At 49.2% G+C, this 26,706-nt stretch overlaps 1 protein-coding gene across 3 annotated transcripts in view; it reads right to left on the reverse strand.

The window, feature by feature from the left end:
• Positions 1-26,706, reverse strand: part of NRBP1 (nuclear receptor binding protein 1) — an 89,575-nt gene that overhangs the window by 5,262 nt on the left and 57,607 nt on the right. For all 3 annotated transcript variants that reach the window (XM_048846168.2, XM_048846166.2, XM_048846167.2), the window contains 5 exons: positions 20,121-20,204; positions 19,751-19,809; positions 15,160-15,258; positions 14,903-15,035; positions 14,523-14,625 (listed from right to left, as the gene is read on the reverse strand). In XM_048846168.2, the coding sequence (XP_048702125.1) occupies positions 14,523-14,625; positions 14,903-15,035; positions 15,160-15,258; positions 19,751-19,809; positions 20,121-20,204 (478 nt within the window). The remainder of the gene's footprint in view (positions 1-14,522; positions 14,626-14,902; positions 15,036-15,159; positions 15,259-19,750; positions 19,810-20,120; positions 20,205-26,706) is intronic.

Genomic DNA, 26,706 nt, shown 5'->3' on the forward strand with positions numbered 1-26,706 from the left:
GCCTCTGTTTGATTCCCGAATGGCTTCGCAAATGCCTAACAGGATTTTAACCTCTTGCCTGCAGCAACTATGAAGTCCTGTGGCCCCTGGACAGAAAAGTTTCTGGAGCGAAGAGAACAGCCTTCTCTCACAGCATAACAGAGAGAGGCATCAGTTTCAAAACTTGCCTTTCAGAGACAGCGGCAACTAGAAAAGCCAGCCACAAGCTTGTATAATTTGGCCAGTTTGAGGACTATCACCACCGGATAATGCTCACATGGAGAGTCCCACGTACCTACATAAAGAATGCTCCGAGGGCTGGTACCCACTTTTCTACAGGGCTTGGCTTGTAGGACTCCAAGCATCCACCAGGAGACTAGTGCAGCCAAGGTTTCAGAGTAGCAGCCATGTTAGTCTGTATTCACAAAAAGAAAAGAAAGACTTGGGGCACCTTAGAGACTAACCAATTTGAGCATAAGCTTTCATGAATGCATCCAATGAAGTGAGCTGTAGCTCACAAAAGCTTATGCTCAAATAGATTGGTTAGTCTCTAAGGTACCACAAGTCCTCCTTTTCTTTTAGTGTAGCTAAGATCACCATAACTTTGCAATGATTATTATTTAGAGGCCAGTGCCCCCGTGCCAGGCCCTGTACAGATGGCCCTTTCCCCAAAGTGCTTACTATATCGCTTTGCACCAGAAATGAAACTTGACTAAATAAAGTTTCCTGGTTGAGTTCTGTCTGGACAGCCTGAATGACCTGGTTTGCTGAACTGCACCTCAATTCCAATCCCCAAGCTGTGGATATTTTACTAAAAGATCTGCTCTAGGAATTACTGAGAGGCCTCTGTTGTACAGGAGTCAGACTAGAGGATCATAATGAACCCTTCCGGCCATGAAAACCTGTAGGTGGTCCAAATCTGCTTCAAGAGATCTGTTCTTTTCTGCATGTGCAATGGAGATTCCCTGTCCACCATAAGACAAGGAGGAGGACTTCACATCTCTTTTCCGTAGCCTTTATGTGAACTGTTATGAAAGGAAACAGGTTCTTCTCTGCCTGGGACAATATTTCTCTGAGACGCTCTGATCTTGGTTCTGTTCAGACATGCTACAGATTGAGCTGTCAAAGGGAACTAACAGGACATGGACTGAGAGATTGAAAAACTGTACAGCACAAGGGGTGAGCTTGAAACAGAGATTACTTCCTTCTGAGTGAGGAACAAGATGACCCAGGGGTTATTGTCTTCCAGCTATGCTCCCCACTCTGAGAAGCTTGCTAAGGGTCCAGAATAACCTGGGGTAGCTGTCAGCATATCTAGTTGGCAGCCAGTATCAAACAAAGTGCCCCAGGGGTCTGTCCTGGGGCCAGTTTTGTTCAACTTCTTAATTAATGATCTGGATGATGGGATGGATTGCACCCTCAGCAAGTTCACAGATGACACTAAGCTGAAGGGAGAGGTAGATATGCTGGCGGGTAGGGATAAGGTCCAGAGTGACCTAGACAAATTGGAAGATTGGACTAAAAGAAATCTGATGAGATTCAACAAGGATAAGTGCACAGTCCTGCACTTAGGACGGAAGAATCCCATGCACTGCTACAGACTAGGGACTGAATGGCTCGGCAGCAGTTCTGCAGAAAAGGACCTAGGGGTTACAGTGGACGAGAAGCTGGATATGAGTCAGCAGGGTGCCCTTGTTGCCAAGAAGGCTAACGGCATACTGGGCTGCAATAGTAGGAGCATTGCCAGCAGATCGAGGGAAGTGATTATTCCGTTCTATTCAGCACTGGTGAGGCCACATCTGGAGTACTGTGTCCAGTTTTGGGCCCCCCACTACAGAAAGGATTTGACGAAATTGAAAAGAGTCCAGCGGAAGCCAACAAAAATGATTCGGGGGCTGGGGCACATGACTTATGAGGAGAGGCTGAGGGAACTGGGGTTATTTAGTCTGCAGAAAAGAAGAGTGAGGTGGGATTTGATAGCTGCCTTCAACTACCTGAAGGGGGGTTCCAAAGAGGATGGAGCTCGGCTGTTCTCAGTGGTGGCAGATGACAGAACGAGGAGTAATGGTCTCAGGTTGCAGTGGGGGAGGTCTAGGCTGGATATTAGGAAACACTATTTCACTAGGAGGGTGGTGAAGCACTGGAATGGGTTCCCTAGGGAAGTGGTGGAATCTCCTTCCTTAGAGGTTTTTAAGGCCTAGCTTGACAAAGCCCTGGCTGGGATGATTTAGTCGGTCCTGCTTTGAGCAGGGGGTTGGACTAGATGAGCTCCTGAGGTCTCTTACAACCCTGATCTTCTATGATTCTATGTCTGCACTCTCTTCTGCCACAAAAGAACATTGGGATGGGATCCGGGAATGATGCCTAACCACATTGTAACCAGTCAGTTGTTCACTTTTGGAGGTGCCCTGCCAGCAACCAACCAAAAAGACAATGTTTTGGATCTTTGCAAATCTCTACCATGTTGGTAATATTAAGGCCTATTTTGACTCCTGGGTGAACAATTTTCTGTATTGGGATCAAAAAGCTCTTGACTTCGAAGAACTGGTGGGTCTGAATCCTTTCCAGTAGCTGGCAAGGGACAGGTGGATCTGTTTTTCTGGAGACAGTAGATTCTGATATTGTCCAAAAGTGTTTCTAATTTGGGACCTGTGAGGACACCTGGATGGACTCTGAGTGCTGGGGAGGAGCTTGTGGATCACAGCACATGCTGGTACCAGTGACAGTAGGCTATAGGGGACAGGTCCTGGAAGCTAAACTTAGTTTGCTAAGCAGAAGGTTTAACTCTCAGGCCTCTGTGTTATCCGTCTCTGAAATGTGCACTGGTCCAGCTAGACATGAATTCTCTGCATTGGTCTTCACGGCTGAGGAAGTGACGGAGATTCCCACCCTGAGCCAGTCTTTTTAGGTGACAAATCTGAGGAATTGTCCCAGATTGAAGTGGAGAAGATTTTGGAACAAATTCATAAATTAAACAGTAACAAGTCCCCAGGACTAGACGGCATCACCCAAGGGTTCTGAAGGAACTCAAATATGAAGTTGCAGGTACTAATTGTGGTATGTAACCTATCGCTTAAATCAGCCTCTGCACCAGGCAACTGGCAGACGGCAAACAGAACACCAATGATTCTTTAAAAAGGCTCCAAAGGCGGACGATGCTGGCAATTACGAGCCAGTAAGCCTGACTTCAGTACCGGCAAATGGGCTGAAGCTATACGGGCTTGGGTGGAAAGGAGTGGAATGGGGCTGGGAAGAGGTGGGGGGGGGGGGTCGAGCACCCACCAGGCAGAGGGGAAGTCAGCACCTATAGTCTGGTCTCTTGGGAAACCTCCTCGTTGTAGGATGAGTGAAAACAGAAAAATCATATGCTGGAAGGCCATCACGGTTGCCAAACACACCTTTACAGAACTTAAAGATAATCCGGTCATCTTTAGTTCTAAGATATAATCTAGCAAAAATGATAACAGAGGATGTAGAGAGAGAGGGGTGTGCATGTGTGTGTGTTAACAGCACTCCCTTTACATCCCCGGCACAGGTTGTTTTTAAGCTGTGCGAATCATGCCTTGAGCCAAAGAACCCCAAGGCCAGGGCAGCCTCCTGGGAGAGGAAATGCGGGACAATCTAGAGAGAGTGATTGGTTGACAAACAGCGAGCTGAGTGAGGTAAGGAAACCACGTTTGTCTCAGCCACGTTGGAACTACAAGAATAACCTAAGCTATGTCTTTCTCTTGAACAGCAGTTTGAACATCAGAGGAACTAGGGGAAATGCATACAGAAGTCCTGGACTCCAACAAAGGAGAAAGGCATCTCCCAGGGAGTGGTGACTCAGACCACCTTGAGCAGAACTCGGCACATTTCTTGTTTTTGGATGTGGCAATCTAGACTGTCTGTGGGACACCCCAACAGTGAAATACTCATTGGCGTATAGTGGGATCTATCTTCCATTCTTGATCTTGTGAGAAGCATCTGCTGAGAGAATCTGCTATGGTGTTTTGTACATCTGGGAGGTAAGATGCTGAGACGTTGATCTGGTTTCATCTGCACAATTCCAAAATCTCACTGCTTCGGCGCAGAGGGAAGGCAATCTCGTTCCTCCGTGGCAGTTTATATAAAACAAGAATGAAATGTGGTCCACCATTATCTTTATGTATTTGCCCCATATCATAGAATCATAGAATATCAGGGTTGGAAGGGACCCCAGAAGGTCATCTAGTCCAACCCCCTGCTCGAAGCAGGACCAAATCCCAGTTAAATCATCCCAGCCAGGGCTTTGTCAAGCTTGACCTTAAAAACCTCTAAGGAAGGAGATTCTACCACCTCCCTAGGTAACGCATTCCAGTGTTTCACCACCCTCTTAGTGAAAAGTTTTTCCTAATATCCAATCTAAACCTCCCCCACTGCAACTTGAGACCATTACTCCTCGTTCTGTCATCTGCTACCATTGAGAACAGTCTAGAGCCATCCTCTTTGGAACCCCCTTTCAGGTAGTTGAAAGCAGCTATCAAATCCCCCCTCATTCTTCTCTTCTGCAGGCTAAACAATCCCAGCTCCCTCAGCCTCTCCTCATAACTCATGTGTTCCAGACCCCTAATCATTTTGGTTGCCCTTCGCTGGACTCTCTCCAATTTATCCACATCCTTCTTGAAGTGTGGGCCCCAAAACTGGACACAGTACTCCAGATGAGGCCTCACCAGTGTCGAATAGAGGGGAACGATCACGTCCCTCGATCTGCTCGCTATGCCCCTACTTATACATCCCAAAATGCCATTGGCCTTCTTGGCAACAAGGGCACACTGCTGACTCATATCCAGCTTCTCGTCCAGTGTCACCCCTAGGTCCTTTTCCGCAGAACTGCTGCCTAGCCATTCGGTCCCTAGTCTGTAGCGGTGCATTGGGTTCTTCCGTCCTAAGTGCAGGACCCTGCACTTATCCTTATTGAACCTCATCAGATTTCTTTTGGCCCAATCCTCCAATTTGTCTAGGTCCTTCTGTATCCTATCCCTCCCCTCCAGCGTATCTACCACTCCTCCCAGTTTAGTATCATCCGCAAATTTGCTGAGAGTGCAATCCACACCATCCTCCAGATCATTTTTGAAGATATTGAACAAAACCGGCCCCAGGACCGACCCTTGGGGCACTCCACTTGATACCGGCTGCCAACTAGACATGGAGCCATTGATCACTACCCGTTGAGCCCGACAATCTAGCCAGCTTTCTACCCACCTTATAGTGCATTCATCCAGCCCATACTTCCTTAACTTGCTGACAAGAATACTGTGGGAGACTGTGTCAAAAGCTTTGCTAAAGTCAAGAAACAATACATCCACTGCTTTCCCTTCATCCACAGAACCAGTAATCTCATCATAGAAGGCGATTAGATTAGTCAGGCATGACCTTCCCTTGGTGAATCCATGCTGGCTGTTCCTGATCACTTTCCTCTCATGCAAGTGCTTCAGGATTGATTCTTTGAGGACCTGCTCCATGATTTTTCCAGGGACTGAGGTGAGGCTGACTGGCCTGTAGTTCCCAGGATCCTCCTTCTTCCCTTTTTTAAAGATTGGCACTACATTAGCCTTTTTCCAGTCATCCGGGACTTCCCCCATTCGCCACGAGTTTTCAAAGATAATGGCCAATGGCTCTGCAATCACAGCCGCCAATTCCTTCAGCACTCTCGGATGCAACTCGTCCGGCCCCATGGACTTGTGCACGTCCAGCTTTTCTAAATAGTCCCTAACCACCTCTATCTCCACAGAGGGCTGGCCATCTCTTCCCCATTTTGCGATGCCCAGCGCAGCAGTCTGGGAGCTGACCTTGTTAGTGAAGACAGAGGCAAAAAAAGCATTGAGTACATTAGCTTTTTCCACATCCTCTGTCACTAGGTTGCCTCCCTCATTCAGTAAGGGGCCCACACTTTCCTTGGCTTTCTTCTTGTTGCCAACATACCTGAAGAAACCCTTCTTGTTACTCTTGACATCTCTCGCTAGCTGCAGCTCCAGGTGCGATTTGGCCCTCCTGATATCATTCCTACATGCCCGAGCAATATTTTTATACTCTTCCCTGGTCATATGTCCAACCTTACACTTCTTGTAAGCTTCTTTTTTATGTTTAAGATCCGCTAGGATTTCACCATTAAGCCAAGCTGGTCGCCTGCCATATTTACTATTCTTTCGACTCATCGGGATGGTTTGTCCCTGTAACCTCAACAGGGATTCCTTGAAATACAGCCAGCTCTCCTGGACTCCTTTCCCCTTCAAGTTAGTCCCCCAGGGGATCCTGGCCATCCGTTCCCTGAGGGAGTCGAAGTCTGCACCCAGATTCAGGAGAGAGAGTTGATTTCCTGTCGCAAAAGGTGCTTGTGAGAGAGGTCTGATCAGTGGAAGGAAATGGATACAAGCATTTCCGACTGCTCTCAGTTCTAGCAAGTTGATGTGTGGGTGAACTCGAGAGAAGACCACCTGCCTTGAACAGTGTGAGCATCTAGGTGGGCTCTCCATCCCAGTAGGGATGCATCTGTTATTACTGATGCTAGAAATGGTGGAGCGCAGGGAACCCCTGTGCAAACATTGTGAGGGTTCTTCCACCAGGCGAGGGATTTTTATTTATTTTTATTACCGAAGGAACGAGAGTAGCGTGTTTAAGCTGTGTCTGCTTGGTGAGTAAACAGTTCTGAGCCACCTCTGGAAGCAAGGTATGCGAAGTCTCTCATGATTTATTACAAATGTGCCAGCCGCCATACGTCCCAATAGCTGAAGACAATTTCTGGCTGATGTTTGAGGGCTGACTTGAACTGTAGTGACTAAACTGACTAGGGTGTATGAACCTGTGGGAAGGGAGGAATCCTCTGGCTGTTACTGCATTGAGGTAAGCTCCTATGAATGCCAGATGTTGTATGGGGATTAAGGTGGACTTTTGGATGTTTATTTGTAGTCCCAGTCTGAGAAATAGGTCTACAACCTCTGAGTGGCCATTGAAGGACTGCCTTTGAGCAGGCAGTCATCAAGGTATGGGAAAAATCAGAATTCCTTGTTTGCGATGATGAGCCACTACCACAGACAGTATTTCTGACAACACTCTGGGTGCAGACAAGAGACCGAACAGGAGCACCCTGTACTGAAAGTATTCTTGACTCAGAGTGAAGTGTATACCCCTTCTGTGGGAGGGGCTGATTGCTATATGGATGTAAGCACCCTGACAGTTGATTGCCAAGAACAAGTCCCCTTGGTCCAATGACAGAATTATTGTTGTAAAAGTTACCATTTTGAACCTCTGAATCGTTATAAATCAGTTGAGTAAGCGGAGATCTGTTTTGGAACCAGGAAATATATGGACTAAAATCCCCTCCGTGTCATGTGGGAACTGGTTCTGCAGCACCCAGATTCAGGAGTTGATTTCCTGTCGCAAAAGGTGCTTGTGAGAGAGGTCCCTGAGGAGGGACGAGGGAATAGGGAAACAGAGGTAAAGTGGATGGAGTAACCTGTTGAAATGATCTCCAGTACTTGTCTGTAGCAATATAGAATAGAATATCAGGGTTAGAAGGGACCTCAGGAGGTCACCTAGTCCAACCCCCAGCTCAAAGGAGGACCAATCCCTAACTAAATCATCCCAGCCAGGGCTTTGTCAAGCCTGACCTTAAAAATCTCTAAAGAAGGAGATTCCACCACCTCCCCAGGTAACGCATTCCAGTGTTTCACCACCCTCCTAGTGAAAAAGTTTTTCCTAATATCCAACTTAAACCTCCCCCACTGCAACTTGAGACCATTACTCCTTGTTCTGTCATCTGCTACCACTGAGAACAGTCTAGAGCCATCCTCTTTGGAACCCTCTTTCAGGTAGTTGAAAGCAGCTATCAAATCCCCCCTCATTCTTCTCTTCCGCAGACTAAACAATCCCAGTTCCCTCAGCCTCTCCTCATAAGTCATGTGTTCCAGTCCCCTAATCATTTTTGTTGCCCTCCGCTGGACTCTTTCCAAATTTTTCCACATCCTTCTTGTAGTGTGGGGCCCAAAACTGGACACAGTACTCCAGATGAGGCCTCACCAATGTCGAATAGAGGGGAACGATCACGTCCCTCGATCTGCTCGCTATGCCCCTACTTATACATCCCAAAATGCCATTGGCCTTCTTGGCAACAATGGCACACTGTTGACTCATATCCAGCTTCTCGTCCACTGTAACCCCTAGGTCCTTTTCTGCAGAACTGCTGCCCAGCCATTCGGTCCCTAGTCTGAAACAGTACATGGGATTCTTCAGTCTTAAGTGTAGGACTCTGCACTTGTCCTTGTTGAACCACATCAGATTTCTTTGGCCCAATCCTCTAATTTGTCCAGGGCCCTCTGTATCCTATCCCTACCCTCCAGCGTATCTACCACTCCTCCCAGTTTAGTGTCGATTGCACCCTCAGCAAGTTTTCAGATCACACCATCCTCCAGATCATTTATCAAGATATTGAACAAAACCGGCCCCAGGACCGACCCTTGGGGCACTCCACTTGATACCGGCTGCCAACGAGACATGGAGCCATTGATCACTACCCATTGAGCCCAACAATCTAGCCAACTTTCTAGTCCATTCATCCAGCCCATACTTCTTTAACTTGCTGGCAAGAATACTGTGGGAGACCGTGTCAAAAGCTTTGCTAAAGTCCAGAACAACACGTCCACTGCTTTCCCTTCATCCACAGAGCCAGTTATCTCGTCATAGAAGGCAATTAGATTAGTCAGGCATGACTTGCCCTTGGTGAATCCATGCTGACTGTTCCTGATCACTTTCCTCTCCTCTAAGAGGTTCAGAATTGATTCCTTGAGGACCTGCTCCATGATTTTTCCAGGGACTGAGGTCAGGCTGACTGGCCTGTAGTTCCCCAGATCCTCCTCCTTCCCTTTTTTAAAGATGGGCACTACATTAGCCTTTTTCCAGTCGTCCGGGACTTCCCCCGATCGCCATGAGTTTTCAAAGATAACGGCCAATGGCTCTGCAGTCACATCCGCCAACTCCTTTAGCACTCTCGGATGCAACGCATCCGGCCCCATGGACTTGTGCACGTCCAGCTTTTCTAAATAGCCCCGAACCACTTCTTTCTCCACAAAGGGCTGGTCACCTCCTCCCCATGCTGTGCTGCCCAGTGCAGCCGTCTGGGAGCTGACCTTGTTCGTGAAGACAGGCAAAAAAAGCACTGAGTACATTAGCTTTTTCTACATCCTCTGTCACTAGGTTGCCTCCCTCATTCAGTAAGGGGCCCACATTTTCCTTGACTTTCTTCTTGTTGCTCACATACCTGAAGAAACCCTTCTTGTTACTCTTAACATCTCTCGCTAGCTGCAAGTCCAGGTGTGATTTGGCCTTCCTGATTTCACTCCTGCATGCCCAAGCAATATTTTATACTCTTCCCTGGTCATTTGTCCAATCTTCCACTTCTTGTAAGCTTCTTTTTTGTGTTTAAGATCAGCAAGGATTTCACTGTTCAGCCAAGCTGGTCGCCTACCATATTTACTATTCTTTCTACAAATCGGGATGGTTTGTCCCTCTAACCTCTATAAGGATTCTTTAAAATACAGCCAACTCTCCTGTGACTCTCCAAGGCAGCGGATAAACCAGGAATGTCCATTCCTGACCGGGACAGCCTCTTGGTGTGAAAGGCAACCTTTAAACCTGGGAGAACCAGGCATACCCTCTCCCAGGGTTTCAGTTCCCCTGAGGGAAAGAGAACGAGAAATAGGGGGGAGGGACAAGGGTCCTTATGCTAAAAACTATAAAAATTACTCCAGCTAACTACCAGAAACGAAACTAAGAATTAATGCTAACTAGAGAAAAATGCAGTTAAGGTAAGCTCAACTCGGACGCTGCTGAGCCTCCGTCTCAGGCCAAGGCAGCTGAGAAGGAACTGAGGGCAGCTCACCCACACAGCCCTATAGCCCCGGGGCACAAGGCTGCGGAGGGAGGGGGGGCGGCACATGCATGTGATCCGACGAAGTGGGGATTCACCCACGAAAGCTTATGCTCCAATATGTCTGTTAGTCTATAAGGTGCCACAGGACTCGGCCACTTTTACAGGTCCATCAATGGCTATCAACCAAGATGGTCAGGGATACAACCTCATGCTTGTGGTGGTCCCTAAGCCTCTGACTGTCAGAAGCTGGGACTGGATGAGAGGGGATGAATCACTCAACAGTTGCCTGGTCTGTTCATTCCCTCTGAAGCACCCGGCACCAGCCACTGTTAGAGACAGGACACTGGGCTAGACGGACCTTTGGTCTGACTCAGTCTGGCCGTTCTGATGTTCCCTGGCCAAGGAAGGGTCGAGGACTGAACGCCAGGGCAGGCACAAGTCCCATTACACTGCAAGCCGAGGCAGAGCTTCACAGGAGTCACAGGGTTCTCTGCATGGCCAGGAGGGGAGCGGAGGGAGCCTGATACAGAGCACTACCTGTGAGGGGCCCAGCACACGCTCCCTCAGGGGGGAAGGTAAAGGTGTAAAAATCAGCATTTAACCCTTCTCCAATTGCTCATTAACAATACAAATCATTACTTTATAAAGGGACACTTCCTTTGTCATAAATTATAAGTGCAGGAGGGACCACTGATCTAGTCTGACCTCCCACAGAACAATGGCCATAGGACTTCCCTCAATTAATTCCTGTTTGCCCTAGAATCTTGGGTTAGAAATGGTCAGTAATGGAGAATCCACCATGACCACTGATGAATTGTTTCAACAGTAAATTACCCTCTCTGTTAAAAATGTACATTTTACTTCAGTCCAATTTTGTCTAGCTTCAACTTCTGGCCATTGGAACTTTTTGGACCTGTCTCTGCTAGACAAGAGGACCCATTAATAAATGTGTGTTCCTCACGTAAGTACTTACAGACTCAGCAAGTCACCCCTTAAACCTTCTCTTTGCTAAACTAAATAGATTGAGCTCCTGGAGTCTATCACTGTAAGGCAGGTTTTCTAATCCTTTAATCATTCTCGTGGCTCTTCTCTGACCCCCTCTCCAATTTAACAACATCCTTCTTGAACTGTGGGCACCAGAACTAGATTCAGTTTTCCAGCAGCAGTCTGTTTGGGACCTAGAGCCTGGAAGACTTACCCCTGGGCAGGCTGGGAAGGGCTTTGGTCCCCTAGGGAATCCAGATGCTCCAGGGCAGGCCTCCCTCCACAGTCGCTGTTTCGGGCAAGGGGCTGACACCCTGGTATGCCAGTCTGATTCAAAGGCCCATGCCCTGCCAGAGTGAGCGTCAGTAGCTTGCGGAAGCAGAGCATAGCTTGCCCTCTGCAGCACCTCAGAAGATGCCTAGAGCACACTTAGATTTTGCTTAATGCTTGTGGGGTTCTGCACTACTGGGATGGAGACTGAGGGAGCCTGCTAGAGAGAGGCTGCACCGGAGGATTAGAGCCTCAGTTCCCCAGCTCAGGAGAGCAAGAGGAGCTAGATGCTGAAATGAAGTCACTACTGCATGAAAATGAGTAAAACTAGTTATAAAACGAAGCAGTTGAAAGAAACTGACCCACCAGCTTGTTCCAGCACTGGCGGCAGGATTCCTGGTGCCCTGACCTGAAGGCTGGGCTTAATCTTGGACCCTCCAACAACAATGCAGATCCCAGAGGTGAGAGGCCTCTTGTGAATGAGAAGGTGCTCACAGGAAAGACTCCTGGTGACCAGCCCCTAACTTGTTGCCCTCCCCAGCCCTCCTGAATGCTCCACTCTCTGCCAGGCACACACCAAGAGCCTCTGGCTTTATATTACTGCACAAACCTCAGACACCACACCACCACCTCCTCACATACAGGCCACCTGCCTCACCTGAGTGTCTGGGGAATCAAACTGCTACGACCCTCATCCACCCAACCCCACCCCTCCTGCCTCCCATCACCCCCAAATGACAAGCTAGGTCCGACATGTAGCGTAAGCGCCCAGAGCGGGGCCCTGTGCACCACCAGGGTGGTGTTCTAAAGGTAAAAGGGACAGAGCTCCTCTCCTAAAGGAAGCAGCCACTTCCTCCCCAACAGTGTTGCCACCTGTCTCAAAAATTCATGTTCTCTTTGAAGCCCCAGCTCCTGGAGTCAGGTGATCAGGTGAGAATATTGCTTTCCTTTTTGTTTACTTACCCCACAGTAACTGTGGTTTGTTGAGGTGTTTGTTGTCCCTGCAGATTCCATTGTAGGTGTACGTGCACTTCATGCACATGAGACTGGAGATTTGAAATAGCCATGTCCCTTGGGGCCCTTGCGCCCTGCGCAAGGACAAAAGGGCAGAGCAGCGTCAACCCTAAACTAAACTGGGAGGAGTGGTAGATACGGTGGAAGGTAGGCACAGGATACAGAGGGACCTAGACGAATTGGAGGATTGAGCCAAAAGAAATCTGATGAGGTTCAACAAGGACAAGTGCAGAGTCCTGCACTTAGGACAGAAGAATCCCAGGCACTGCTACAGACTAGGGACCGAATGGCTCGGCAGCAGTTCTGCAGAAAAGGACCTAGGGGTTACAGTGGACAAGAAGCTGGATATGAGTCAACAGTGTGCCCTTGTTGCCAAGAAGGACAACGGCATTTTGGGCTGTATAAGTAGGAACATTGCCAGCAGATCGAGGGACGTGATCGTTCCCCTCTATTCGACACTGGTGAGGCCTCATCTGGAGTACTGTGTCCAGTTTTGGGCCCCACACTACAAGAAGGATGTGGATAAATTGGAGAGAGTCCAGCGGAGGGCAACAAAAATGATTAGGGGACTGGAACACATGACTTATGAGGAGAGGCTGAGGGAACTGGGATTGTTTAGTCTGCAGAAGAGAAGAATGAGGGGGGATTTGATAGCTGCTTTCAACTACCTGAAAGAGGGTTCCAAAGAGGATGGCTCTAGACTGTTCTCAGCGGTAGCAAATGACAGAACAAGGAATAATGGTCTCAAGTTGCAGTGGGGGAGGTTTAGGTTGGATATTAGGAAAAACTTTTTCACTAGGAGGGTGGTGAAGCACTGGAATGTGTTCCCTTGGGAGGTGGTGGAATCTCCTTCCTTTGAGGTTTTTAAGGTCAGGCTTGACCCGAAAGCCCTGGCTGGGATGATTTAGTTGGAGATTGGTCCTGCTTTGAGCTGGGGGTTGGACTAGATGACCTCCTGAGGTCCCTTCGAACCCTGATATTCTGTGACCCTCCCTCTGCTCCCGGCAGTTGCAGCCAGACGATATCTGGTGAGCATCCCACCCACTACCCTCCTTAGACTTTAAAACCAATTTTTCATCCAACCTTGGGACGGAATCTTCCCAGTCCCGTTGAACTGGACATTGACAAAGAAGAAAAGCTGTCGGTGTCTGCCCCCTTCCTCCCCAGCCCACTCCTGTGCACAGGAACAAGCTGCTTTGCACACACCACACCACCTTGCAGATTCCAAACCCTGCCCCCATCCTTTGATTGGCTGATCCCTATTGAGACGGACATATCCAGGGATGCTCAGCTCAAGCTAAATCTGCCAGAGAGCAGTCCACAGGGGTCACTTTAGACCCAGAAGTGACAGTCACAGGCTGGGAAATCCTGGATGTGTGGTTCCTAGAAGAAGACTTGCATACAGCACCTGTCCGGGGGGGGCTCTCCCTAGGCAGCAGAGATAGTGGGTCAGACACTTGCCATGTTCCATCTGGCTGCCATAGGCAGCCAGAGGGAACTGAAGGAGGGCCGTGGCTGCTCCGCCCTTTGTGTGGCTGCAAGAGGCGGCACAGGGCACATGCACAGCCCCAGACACGGCTATTCAAGACTCCACTCACATGCATGAGGTGCATATGCACCTACAGTGGGATCCACCTTGGCGACAGCTCAAAGGAAAACAAGTTTCTTACCAGCATGGCTGCAGAGAGAAGCTTTAAAATGCAGGCAGGAAAGAAGAGACCCTTTCACTGGTTACTCAGTAAATTCCCCCGATTCTGAAGTCTTGGGGTACAGTGAGTACGACAGAGGCGGCCTCAGGGTTAGGCCTGAAGCGTTGACCAACTTCAGCACTGACTTCTGGGGGTAGCCTGACCCGGCAGGGAGGAGACTGAGCTGCAGGTCAGCGAAGCTAGCCTATCACTCCTGCTTCCCAGCCCAGCCCATGGGATACTGCCTTTCCGGAGCCACATCCCCTCCCTGGATCAGTCCAGGCACACGGAACAATGGCTGCTCTGGGTAGTCCCATTTGGATCAGAACAACCCAGAGCAGCCAAAAGACTGCCCCTCCCACACCCCCATCATCTGTTCTCTTCCTCCAGTTTCTCCTCCTCTGCAACCCCCCCGCCGTGGAGACAGCCAGGCTGGCTTCCTCTCACTCCCAGGCTCTTTGGGCCATCCCCACACAATGAGTCAGCTCCCACCAGAGCAGAGTTTGGGAGCTTCACATGCTCAGCACTATGCTCTTGGTGGCAGGGCCTGTCTTTGTACAATGCCTGGCATAGAGGGGTTCTGGCCAAGGACTGGGGCTCCCAGGTGCGACAGTAATACAGACCATAATGTGCTGGGCAGCTCTTGCTGTTCACTGCAGCAGTGTGGGGAGGCTAGCTCTCCTGCAGAGAGGGGTACTCACATCATCTTGACCCCCTCTCTGTCTGTGTGGTTGATCTCTGCCAGCACTGCATTCATGTCCATGTTTTTGGTCATTTCTTCTAGAGCGTTTTCAGGAATCATATCTGCACAGAAGAAGGAGATTACACCCACACTGTCCTAACCCTGCCCAATTTGCCTGAGGGCTGCAGGAAGCCATGGGATGCAGCTCTGAGACATCCACACTGCTCTGCAGCAGGCAAGGCACTGCCAAGGGATGGACACTCAAATGCTGCAGCCACCCCAAGCCTCGCATTCCAGGCTAAGCTTCCGGCTTCCCAATGCTGGGATGGCTGTAGGGTGGTGAGCTGCTGGAGTCTCCTGAAAGCACAGAGCAAATTGTGCCCTGGATCTCATACTCACGCTGGTGTCCAACGATACAATGAGCAGCCAGTAACTTCATGGAGGGCACCTCGAACAGAGCTTGGTTGAAGAGGAGCTCCCGAGCAGTGGGACGTTTCCCAGGGTCCAGCTCCAGGCACTTCTGAATGAACTCCTACAAGGCAATAAGCCAGACATAGGAAGGCACATCAGACAGAGCCAAGAGGGTGCTGCTGCCAAGGGCCAAATCTGGGCCCTGCATGTCAACAGGCATATTTCTAACACTGCCTTGTACTCACCCTCTGCAAGGGGTCCTCCAGCAGCTGGATGGCGCTGTTAATAGCCTCCTGGGGCACATAGGATGACTCACCATTACCCTGGATTTCCAGCACCGCCATCTGCCAGCAGAAACAAACATCAGGCCCAGCTGAGCCCAGGTGGCCTAGTCACTCTACCAGAGTTCAGCCCAAGTGAGTTACTCCCGGAATTGGGGGGGCGGGGAGAGAACGGAGGGAAACTCCATATTGCCAACTCTTGTAATTTGATCAGATGATATTTGGTGTTTCTTGTAAAGTACCAGCCCTTGGAGGCATGTGATTAAGTGAGAATCTCTGCATATTATATATATATTTTCATTCCTCATGGTTGTAGGGACAAGCCTGAACGCAGGACTCTAACATGGCCTAATGGCTCAGAAAGCAAATAAAAGCACCCACTGTTATATAAAATCATAGTTTATCTCTCAGTTAGGTCCAATTTCCAGTCCAGCTCAGGATTTGCTGGGGTCTTACTCATGGTTTTTGAGCTCTCGGGGTTGGCAATACTGGATCCAATTGTAGGAGAGTAACTGAGCTGGCTGCAGGGAATGGTTCCACCCCTGCACTCCCTCAGGAGCCATCTGGACTGCTGCCATAAGTTTGCCAAAACTTAGGACAGAAGAACCCAATGCACAGCTACAGACTAGGGACCGAATGGCTAGGCAGCAGTTCTGCGGAAAAGGACCTAGGGGTGACAGTGGACGAGAAGCTGGATATGAGTCAGCAGTGTGCCCTTGTTGCCAAGAAGGCCAATGGCATTTTGGGATGTATAAGTAGGGACATAGCGAGCAGATCGAGGGACGTGATCGTTCCCCTCTATTCGACATTGGTGAGGCCTCATCTGGAGTACTGTGTCCAGTTTTGGGCCCCACACTTCAAGAAGGATGTGGATAAATTGGAGAGAGTCCAGCGAAGGGCAACAAAAATGATTAGGGGTCTGGAACACATGACTTATGAGGAGAGGCTGAGGGAGCTGGGATTGTTTAGCCTGCAGAAGAGAAGAATGAGGGGGGATTTGATAGCTGCTTTCAACTACCTGAAAGGGGGTTCCAAAGAGGATGGCTCTAGACTGTTCTCAATGGTAGCAGATGACAGAACGAGGAGTAATGGTCTCATGTTGCAGTGGGGGAGGTTTAGATTGGATATTAGGAAAAACTTTTTCACTAAGAGGGTGGTGAAACACTGGAATGCGTTACCTAGGGAGGTGGTAGAATCTCCTTCCTTAGAGGTTTTTAAGGTCAGGCTTGACAAAGCCCTGGCTGGGATGATTTAACTGGGATTTGGTCCTGCTTCGAGCAGGGGGTTGGACTAGATGACCTTCTGGGGTCCCTTCCAACCCTTATATTCTATGATTCTATGAATTCAGAGGGAACCTCAAAGAGCCACCAAGGCTACCCCATCCACTTCCAATGGCAGCCCAACACACAGATGGGAGTGTTGTAATAACTGGGGTCTAGCTGCCTGAAAACAGTGTTGGAAAGAGAGCGAAAGCTCAAAAGCATTACAATCACCTATGCCAACCGCGGACAAGCACAGACAGAGACTGAATTAGTCCAAACAAAGTTTAGCTGACACCACCCAAGGACTGTGTTGAAAGCGTCACTGGGAACCAACGTGAGAGAAGAATCAGAATGGACCAAATTGGAAATTGGACCTAGTTGAGAGATAAACTATGGGATGGACTATTTTGCCCATTGCCCCCTTCTGAGGAGTCACGTGGCGAAAACAGACTCCTGGGGGATTCCCTTGAGCAAAGGCTGACAGGCCTCTGCTTCACTCCAGAGCCTGACTGATTGTGCTCGAAGAGCCTCATTCATCAGGAGGGCCAGACCAGTGAGGACCCCAGACTGATAATCACAAGATCCTGCTCCGTTTTCCCCTCTCTCCTGCGCTTCTTTCCATCCCCCACTGCTTTTCACACCAGCAATGACCCGCACAGTCTTGGTATGGTGGGATGAAGTGGCACACGCACCTCTGCCCAGCCTGAGAAGCAACAGTGATGGAGCAGGACCCCCCCCCAAAACTAGCCCGATGGCGTCACACACCAGAGAGGTGTGCTAGGGTCCAAAGTCGAGGCTGACTTGCTAGCCCAGAACATCTGTCTGATTGACCAAGGCCCTTGCATCCCAAGATTAACAAAAAGCCATATTTCCTGCCCCTTTTCTAATCTCTTCTGCTGGTCTGTTTTGTCAAAGGCAGGAAAAGTAACCACCACTCACAACAGTCAACTCAAAATTCAACAGCACTAACCCTTTCTTCTCCACTAAGGACTGCTTGACAAAATAAGAGTGACAAATATCCTCTCTAAAAGAGGTCTGATAAGTTTTGATTAGGTTTGTTTTGCATCACAATTCCAATTCAAAATGCTCTGTCTGATTCTTTTTTTCCCTGTCTCCCCTAATCAATAAACTTCCAACGTTGGCATGAATGTTCTAGTGCAGTGGTGCTCACACTTTCCCAGTTGTGCCCCCCCTGCCCGTAACGGAATTTGTCCATGCCCCTGCCCCCCGCCCCATTACTGCACAGCCAAGGCTTTCTCAGCAGCGGAGCTTGGGCTGAAGGTGGAGCTGGTCTGGGGGCAGAACCAGCCTGGGGACAGAGCGAGGCTGCGGCTAGGGGGTGGAGAGGGAACAGGGGCAGAGTTGGGCATGGAGGCAAAGCAGGACTGGGGGTTGAGAAAGGAGCAAGGCTGTGGGTAGAGCTCCCTCCCTGCCCCCTGTGGAGACTGGCCCAGTCCAGGCCCACCATGCGCCACCCCAAATGCTCCTCTGCGCCCCCCTGGGGGGGGTGCACACCATAGTTTGGGGACCACTGTTCTAGCGTTTGCCATGGGACTAAGCACACAGAGGTCTCTGTGCTCCAAACTCCGAACCATGTCTAACTCTTCAGTGTTGTGCAGCAACAGGGTCACGTTAAACACTTGTGACTTTCTGGTCTCATTGATGCCACCAAAATTAACTCAACTGCAACTCCGGCAGTGTTCACTGAGGAGGTCGCCTCAGCCATTTCCAATGACAAATGTTTGCATGATAGATGAAGGTGTCTCCAAAGCACCCGATTTTATCATAGAATCACAGAATAACAGAGTTGGAAAGGACCTCTGGAGGCCATCTAGTCCAAGCCCCTGCCCAAGAGCACAGCTCATCGGGGCAGAGCCCTGCTGCCCTGGCACATAAGGACCAATAAAACATGATTCCCTCTGCAGTGACCAACTCAGGTTACAAACTGCTGCTCTCCTCAGAGGAGAGGATCAGTGAACTCCTCCTCAGGAAAACACGCTGCTCACTTAGAGTCGGCACTTTGAGACCTTGGACAAGAATTGGGGGAATTGTCATGTACACATTTTGTTTGGTCTCCTGTGGAAGCAGGCGAAAATCTGTCAACTACTGCAAAGGCTTCTGTACTGTCCAGTTCTTCCTATGCCCGCACCAGATTCTTCATATCCCAGGCTGGGAAGAATACTATGGGACTGCACTCTTCATTCCTTTCCTCTCGTCTCCAACGGGTACTGCCTCACCAGCTCCCTGACAAGACTGTCTGCTTTGTTGTTTCGGGGCATTTATTTGCCCCCATGTGTCACTCCCACTATTGATTTTCATGCTCCCCAGACTCGGGTTGCAAATTACCGTAACGTCACTGCTGCATGCATTGAGAAATACCTACTTTCCATACAACCCTGAAGCGATGGGCAATCAGCGAGGTCAGATGAGAATCCCTTGTTACCACAGACCCCTTGGAACTCAAGGAGGTAGTTTAAGATTTTTGCTTCAAAGGATTATTTTTGTACTGTTAGTCTGGACCCCTCCCTGCGTCTCCTATTGTTAGGCTGCAGGGGCTTACATTATGGACTGCAGAGTTCTCTACCTGGTCTGTTTCCTGAAACCGGTTGCAGATTATATTTTTTCTGCTGAACTCCCGATTCCTTGGCTCAGGCCTGGTGAACACAGGGACATAGGAATTTTCAGGCCAAATCAGAGCAGGGGTCCAACTACCCCCATCTCCTGGCTCCAAGAGTAACCAGCACCAGCTGCTTCAGAGTTCGGAAAAAGAAGCCCCAAAATGGACAATTATAGAATAAACTGCCCAGGGCCAGTTCTACCTAATCTCAGGCAGATGGTTTATGCCCTGAAGCAGGAAGCTTCGTATTCCTTATTAAACTGTATCAAACCTGGGGTGGCTCAGATTCTCCATAAAAATTCGTCCTCCTCCTCTGACTCCTACTAAGCTTCTGGCCTCAATATCTTGTGGCACTGAGTTCCACAAGTTACTTGTGACATTTGGAACAGGAAAATCCACCCAAAGAAGACCAATACAGAGGACAGACACTGATGGAGAGGCCCCAACCCGCCCAAATCCTTGTCTAGCATGTTACTGCCAGTGGGGGGGATGCAGCAGGGGGAGGGCATGGATCTTGGTGACATAAATGGTTGGACTGCTGCTGAGCGATTGGGGGATAATGAGTAACTCCAACAGAGAGGATTCTTGTTTCACTCAGACATCCCTCCCCGTGCCCAGAACATACCCCCATACCATCTCCCTTCCCGCTAAGACAAGAGGAGCCCTGCCCACTCACCTCAAGTGCACACATCCCGAAGGAGTAGATGTCCACAGCAGTGGTGACATTGGTGACTTCTGTAACACAGGAACAAGGCTCCACAGTCAGTCCCCAACAGGATAGGCCCAGCACCTTAGAGCACTAGGAGCTGCCACACCAGGCAGTGAAATCCTGCAGACCCCCCCCTCCACTACTATTCCAGGGACAAGGGCTCCCAGTGGCTGCAGATCAAGACCACGCAGCCCCAAGGGGAGTAGCATTAGCTCCCCTTAGCTGCAGCCTCTCATGGGATATGCAGGTAATAGCCACCCACAGACCGGCTACTAGCAAGACACAGGCCAGCCATACCACACCCAAGGCGTGCGGGCACTGTGCTGCTGTACTGTACCTCCGTACTCTGGGGCAAAGAAGTGCAGGTTCTTCTGCTCCTCACGACACGTCTTCACATGGTTGTTGATGGTGTCTGGTGCCACTGGAAGAGAGTCACAGATGCTTACAATGCAGTAATCCTTGCCAGCTGGGCCCCAGGCTGCTCAGGGGGACAGCACAGCTGTGCATACTGACCCCAGGCACCAGCTCCCTCATCTCACACGGAGGTGGGAGCTCCTTCCCCATGCACGGGAGAGCAGAGGGGCACTGGAATGTTTCTCTACCCTGTTCCCTTGACTGCACACTCACTGAGGAGACCTGGTCTTGGGCTCAAACAGCAATTGTGGAGTCCCTGGTTCCTGCAGAGGAAGGAGCAGCTAAGCAAGGCCTCTCAAGTTTACAGCCAAGCCTGAAGGCTCCCAGCTCAGATCCACAGCATTCAGCCACTTGAAGCTTGGCTACAGAGGCACTGAGTTTCAGACAGATTGGCAGCTCTGCAACGAGGCTACTTGTTCCATGGCCAACAAGTTGTTGCTGGTACAGATTCTGCTCAGAGGGGTCTCTCAGTAGGGCAGAGCCAAGCACAAGGACCACCAGTACAGAGAACAGATACCCTGATGGAGAAGGCCTCTGTGGGTCTACCTATGGATGTCTGCAGGAGGCCTCTGCCAGGAGCACTCGGCCTACCGGCAGCTGCAACATGGCACCAAACCCAGCAGTGAGGGCGAGCAGCATGAGGGACTTCCGAGGGGAGGGGATAAGCTCCTGAGACAACTCGCTCCATTAGGGGATTATGGACAAGTTTCCAAGAAGGAACAGCAGTCTAAACATTAGCCCCGCAAGTTGTGGGGAGGAAAAATCAAGGTAAATAGAGAACACAAGGGTTCCCTCCTTTCTAGCACTCACCCCTCCCTGGAGCACAGCCACTCCCGCACCAAAGTCCTCCCAACACTACCTCATCTCCTTGTGACAGGGCATCCACACCCTCCCACCCACAATCCTACAAAGTAGCAACACTTAACTCGGAACGTTCTCCCACTAGTTACTCCTGGGAGAATTCTGCGTCACTGTGCATGCGCAGAATTCATGTCCCCTGCAGATTTGTTTTTTCTCTCGGCAGAAAATACACTCTGCCAGAGAGGCTCTGCAGTTATGCCTTTCAGCCACCAGGTGCTGCTGTGGTGCCAGAACAGAGGACAGCCAGCTCACCAGCCATAGCAGTCAGCCGCCAATAGGGAGGGGTCAGAGTCTGCATTCCTCACGGCACCATGCCCGCGAGGCCAGGTGAGGAGGCATGAGTTATGGGGGGAGACACAGAGAACAGGGCACACGGAGCTGCTGGGAGGGTCAAAGACTGGGGTTCAAAAGGGCTAGTGGGGGGAATGGACTGGGGTGGGGGCTGAATGGGAGTGGGGGTGCAGGGCCACATGGGGACGGGGCAGATGTGCCTGACTGAATGGGAGAGGCTAGAGATCAGCCAAGTCTGCATGGGGAAGGCTCCCCAAAAGTCTCCACCCCCCAAAAAACCCTGTTCCATTCTTCTTCCACCCACACCCAACAACCCTCCAGGTTTGCTCCCAGGCTCCCATCTAGCAATTACTTCCCTCTCCCCAAGCCTTTGCCCTGTTTTTGAGGGGTGTGCGAAATACATTTCTGTATTGTAGTTTAACTGAGTTACTCAAAGGTCTGTATTAATATGCCTAGTAAGGAATCTATTTGTCAAAAAATGTCCAGAATCTTTGTCGTCAATTGTTACAAATATACTTGCTGACAGGTATTTTGAAATAGGTGTGACTATTATTTTGATAAATAAAATACGCAGAATTTTAAAATATTTCTGTTTGAATGGGAGACTCCACACAGTGCTTGTTTCAAAAAGGTAGAGATTGTTCTATTCCAAAAGGAGGAACAACAGGAAGAAACTAAAAGGAATTTCACACTGAGTGAGCTCAGACTAGTCCACAGCCTCAAGAAAGCCCTGTCACTTGGGCTGCAGAAAAGCCTTGGAGAACAGACTGTAGATACAATCCTGCCCCAGGCTCCCAGGGGCTAGGACCTAACAGGGTGCTTTCATCTCTTATATCTGTGTTTCTATGAATGAACAGAGTGCTCTGCAACAAGAGAACAGAACTAGGAGAAGAAGGATGTCATCACTGGAGACAACTCAATGCGCAGCTGCAGTCAAGAAAAACAAAAACAATATTAGGATGCATAAGGAATGGCATAGAGAATATTAAAATATTCTGCCTTCATGTAATCAAGGATGCAGCCTCATCTGTATACTACATGCAGGATTGGTCATGCCATCCTCAAGGGCACTGCAAAATTAGAGGGAGTTCAGAGAAGGATGACGAGAATGATCAAGGGCTTGGGAAAACTGCTCTGGAGAGAGTTTAAGAGATAAATGCAAGAGAACATGACAGAAGTCTAAAATAATGAACCGTCTAAAGAAGGGAGGTTAGGAGAATCTGTTCTCCCTGGTTCATAACACAAAAACACAGGGACATTCAATGAGATTAATATAGGTGGGATTTTCAAAACCGATGAAGTACTTTTTCACACAATGAGTAATTAGCTTGTGAAACTCTCTGCTGCAGGAAGTCCTTGAGGCCAAGAAGCTACCAAGATTTAAAGAGGGACTGGACATTTACCTGGGTCACAAGAATATCCAGTGTCTTCATAATTAACAATAGTTCTGGAAGGAAGATTAAACCACCTGCTTTGCGGGTTAAACTAATCTGTAACTACCAGGGATTAGGAGGCTTCTTATATCTTTCTTTGGAGCACCTGGCTCCGGCCACTGGATGATATGGATTATGGACCTGAGCCATACTGGCAGCTCCTGGGCTCCCTAAATCTCCCAAGGGCAAAAGCAAAGCAGCTTACCAATGACGGGACATGTGACCCTCTCCTGTGGAGCAATACGCCCAAGGGGATGCACAGAGGAGCAGGAGCAGACCCCAGTGCTCCTGCCAGAACAGAGACTCCGAAGCAGAATGAAGGACTGAAACAACAGGGACCTCTCTAGTAACACTCCAGCTGCTCCCATTCCTGCTATAAACAGCTTCCTCCCTCACACAGTACTACAGGGAAACTTACCAACACTAGGAACAGGAGGCAAACAGTGCAAGATACTAGCAACACAGACAGTACACTAACACCAAACAGGCACCAGCATCACAGCAAAGGATATACCTTGTTCCAGGAAGCGCCCCTGCAGCTTTCACAGATGTCTGTTTCACAAGGGCAGGCTAAGGCACCGCACAGAAGTAGTCAAATGGGCCCCCTACTATCCAAGTCTCTGCCTGAACAGAGACCATGACTGCAAAGAACAAACCACATGAGGCACCTTCCACAACAGGCAGAGTGTGTGGTCAGATGTTGGGCTGTGTGTATGTGTTCTCCACGTGCTGTCCCAGCTCTGCACAGACAGCTGGCACAGCAGACCTCAAGCGAACCACCCAATGACCACAAGATCCATTAAGGAGCAAAGGCACCCGCCCCGGTTTATTGTCGAAGTGCAGTAATAGCACCTGGCAGACTGAGGAGATTAAGACATGTAAGCCCATGACAATGGACACAGCTCAGTGAATGGCTGGTTTTTCCATTCCCCTCTAGGCTGGCCAGAGACACTCCCTTTGAGGTTCCATTTTATACATCCATAGAAACAAGTTACGTACTGCCCCTTTGACATAGTTAGTTGACACTCTTTGATGTAGCCAGTTACCACCCATCACCTTGTACATGGCTATCCATCACACGGTCATCCTGACTATCTTTAGGATGGGTCAGCGTGTTCCTGTTATCTTCAGGGAATGTGTTGATATCAAGGTGTTCTGGTATGACCCTTCTGGAATATGTTTGCGTGCGTGCTCTGTGTCCAGCACTTCTTAGGAAGGTGCATTTCTGCAATATCAGCCCTTTGTTTGCCAGATTGTGAGCAGGCCCTGCATAACTCACAACCTGACTCTGCTTTATATCAGCAAAGTTTTGACCATTACTTTAGCCCAGGCCTCATACCAGGCCTCTGCTACAAGGCCGTAGGTCTCAGGCCCTCCTTCTACTACAGTGGAGAGCCTGCAGAGCAGAGATATGTACCCCCATGGAGTGGGGGAAGAACAAAGACAACACCCTTGTGCTTCAGCCTCCCCTCCCTCCTTTATCCAACTCAGTTCTAAACAGAGGTGTAACCCCATAGGAGCTATGAGCAGAGGGGACAGTACCCGGCGGGGACCACTTCCAATGACAGGCCTACAAACTTGGGCCAAACTAATTCACAGGCTCTTTTAAAAGAGCGGTTGGGTTTTGTGTAAATACAATGCAACTACTTTTGCTTCGCAGCCCAACATCATTAGCTAAACCTCAGTGTTCACTGATGATTCACTAATAGGAAGGGGGATCAGCATGGCAGCCATGGGAGAACCTCACCTGAGGACTTCGTTAGCACAGTTGGTAAAGAAGAGCTCACTGCAGCAGGAGTGGCTTGTGCTCCCAGGTAAGGGAAAGACAAAACGAAGGCTGTCACCAAGCGAAGCAGAAGCGACGTTGTATCCCACCCTCAGCCCATAGCTGTTGTATACCCACTTGACCTAAAGATACCGTTGGGACTGAGCCAGGACAGAAATCCCTAGGAGTACTGCCACACCACAGAATATGCTCAGAGAAGTCAGATGCATTTGCTTTGCTGCTCTTAGGAAACATCAGACATGCCTATAAACTGTCAGAAAGACAACGTTCTCACAGGAAAAGCTGTCCAGAGCAGTCAAAGGGATAGCAAATTAAAGACCACATGAGGCTAGCACACCCTTGTACCAAGCATGCGGCAGTTCACACTATGAGGAAACCCTGGACTTAGCAGAGTGCCAATCGCAGGGCATGTCCTGAGTGCATGGACCCTGCAGCAACACAGAGAGCAACTGGGGAGAGCAGCAGCTGACCGAAGTCAGGCTGGTTCCCCTCCTGAGGATGTGTTCACACAAGCAGCATGGACAAGCCCCCACGGTTAAGGGTCTCATCCACAGATCTACGGATTGATAGTAGATTCCTCCTGTTCACCAGAACCCCAGTGAGGCGAGAGCTAGATGAGTGAATCATCAACACTGCCCTGCCGAGCCAGTCATGAGGTACAGGAGACCTGGAGAAGTGATGGAGATGAAAAAGCTCAGGACGGCAACCGCTGCAGAGTGGTGGCGATTCAGCACATGCCAGTCGGTCATGAATCAGCACCAAAACAATGCCTAGAGAGGGCTAGGGGCACTGTGCTACTGAAGGGACCATATTTCTAATATGGTGTAAAAGCAAGGACCTCCCCATGTGGGGCCAAAGACCTGGGGTTTGCCAAGCTAGGGTTTCCATTTGGGTCCTTACACAGTACCTGTAAGCATGGTAACTGGATAGCTATGTGGCCCTCTAGACAGCAGTGGCGAGAGGGCCTGGTCACTGGGAGGAGCCAGTCCTGACTGGAATCCCGACTCCCATGACCTGCCTGGGAGTTTCTCATCCCTCATTGTTGATGTCTATTGGAATAAAAAGAAACCTAACAACGGCACTGGTCCATTACTAGAATGAGATGTAGACATGTACAATCAATTTGTTCAGTAAAAACAGATGTAGTCATATCATATGATGATGAAATACTTCCCATTCCAATAGTAATTCCCGATGACTAGAAACAGCCACTACTAAAGTTAGACACCTTTCAATTAATGGTGGTTTTCAATCATTCTGAGAACAGGAGAGAAGTTCTAAGGACTGGAAGAAAGCTCATCTTGTGCCAATGTTTAAAGCGGGCAGACGGGATGACCTGGGTAACTATAGCCCTGTCTGTCTGACACTGATCCTGGCCAAAATAATGGAACAGCTGATATGGGACTCAAGAAAGAATTAACAAGGATAATCTAATTAATTAATTCCTATCAATATAAGTTTAAGGAAAACAGATCTTTCAAACTAATCTGATAGCTTTATGACGAATTTATAAGTTTGACTGATAAAATTACTACTGTTGCGGTAACAGACTTCTGCAGACATTTAACTTGGTACTCCATGACTTTTTGATTAAAAACTAGAATACAACTTCAACATGAGACGAAAAAATGATTAAAAATTGGCTGACAGACTTCAATATGTAATTGAAAATGGGGAATCCTCCAATAGGTGCATTTCTAGTGGGGGTCCCACAAGGACTGGCTCTTGACCTAGGGTATTTAACATTTTTGTCAATAAACTGGATGAAAACAATCACTGATAAAGTTTGCAGGTGACAAAAGCTGAGGGAGTGGTAAATAATGAGGAAGTTAGGTCACTGATACAGAGCAATCTGGATCACTTGGTAAACTGGGTGCAAGCCAACTATATGTGTTTTAATAGGACGTCATGCACCCAGGAACAAAGGATCCAGGCCATACTTACAGGATGGGGGACTCTATCCTGGGAGCAGTGACTCAAAGAGATTTGAGGGTCATAGTGGATAATCAGCTGAATGTGAGGTTCCAGGGCAAAACCTGGATGCTTAAGTAGGAGTCAGGTCATTATATTACCTCTATTTGGCAATGGGGCACCTATTACTGAAATACTGGGAACACTGCCTACAGTTTCAGAAGGAT

This window comes from Caretta caretta, chromosome 3 (genome assembly GCF_965140235.1).
Source record: "Caretta caretta isolate rCarCar2 chromosome 3, rCarCar1.hap1, whole genome shotgun sequence".
NCBI classification, from domain to species: Eukaryota; Metazoa; Chordata; order Testudines; family Cheloniidae; genus Caretta; species Caretta caretta.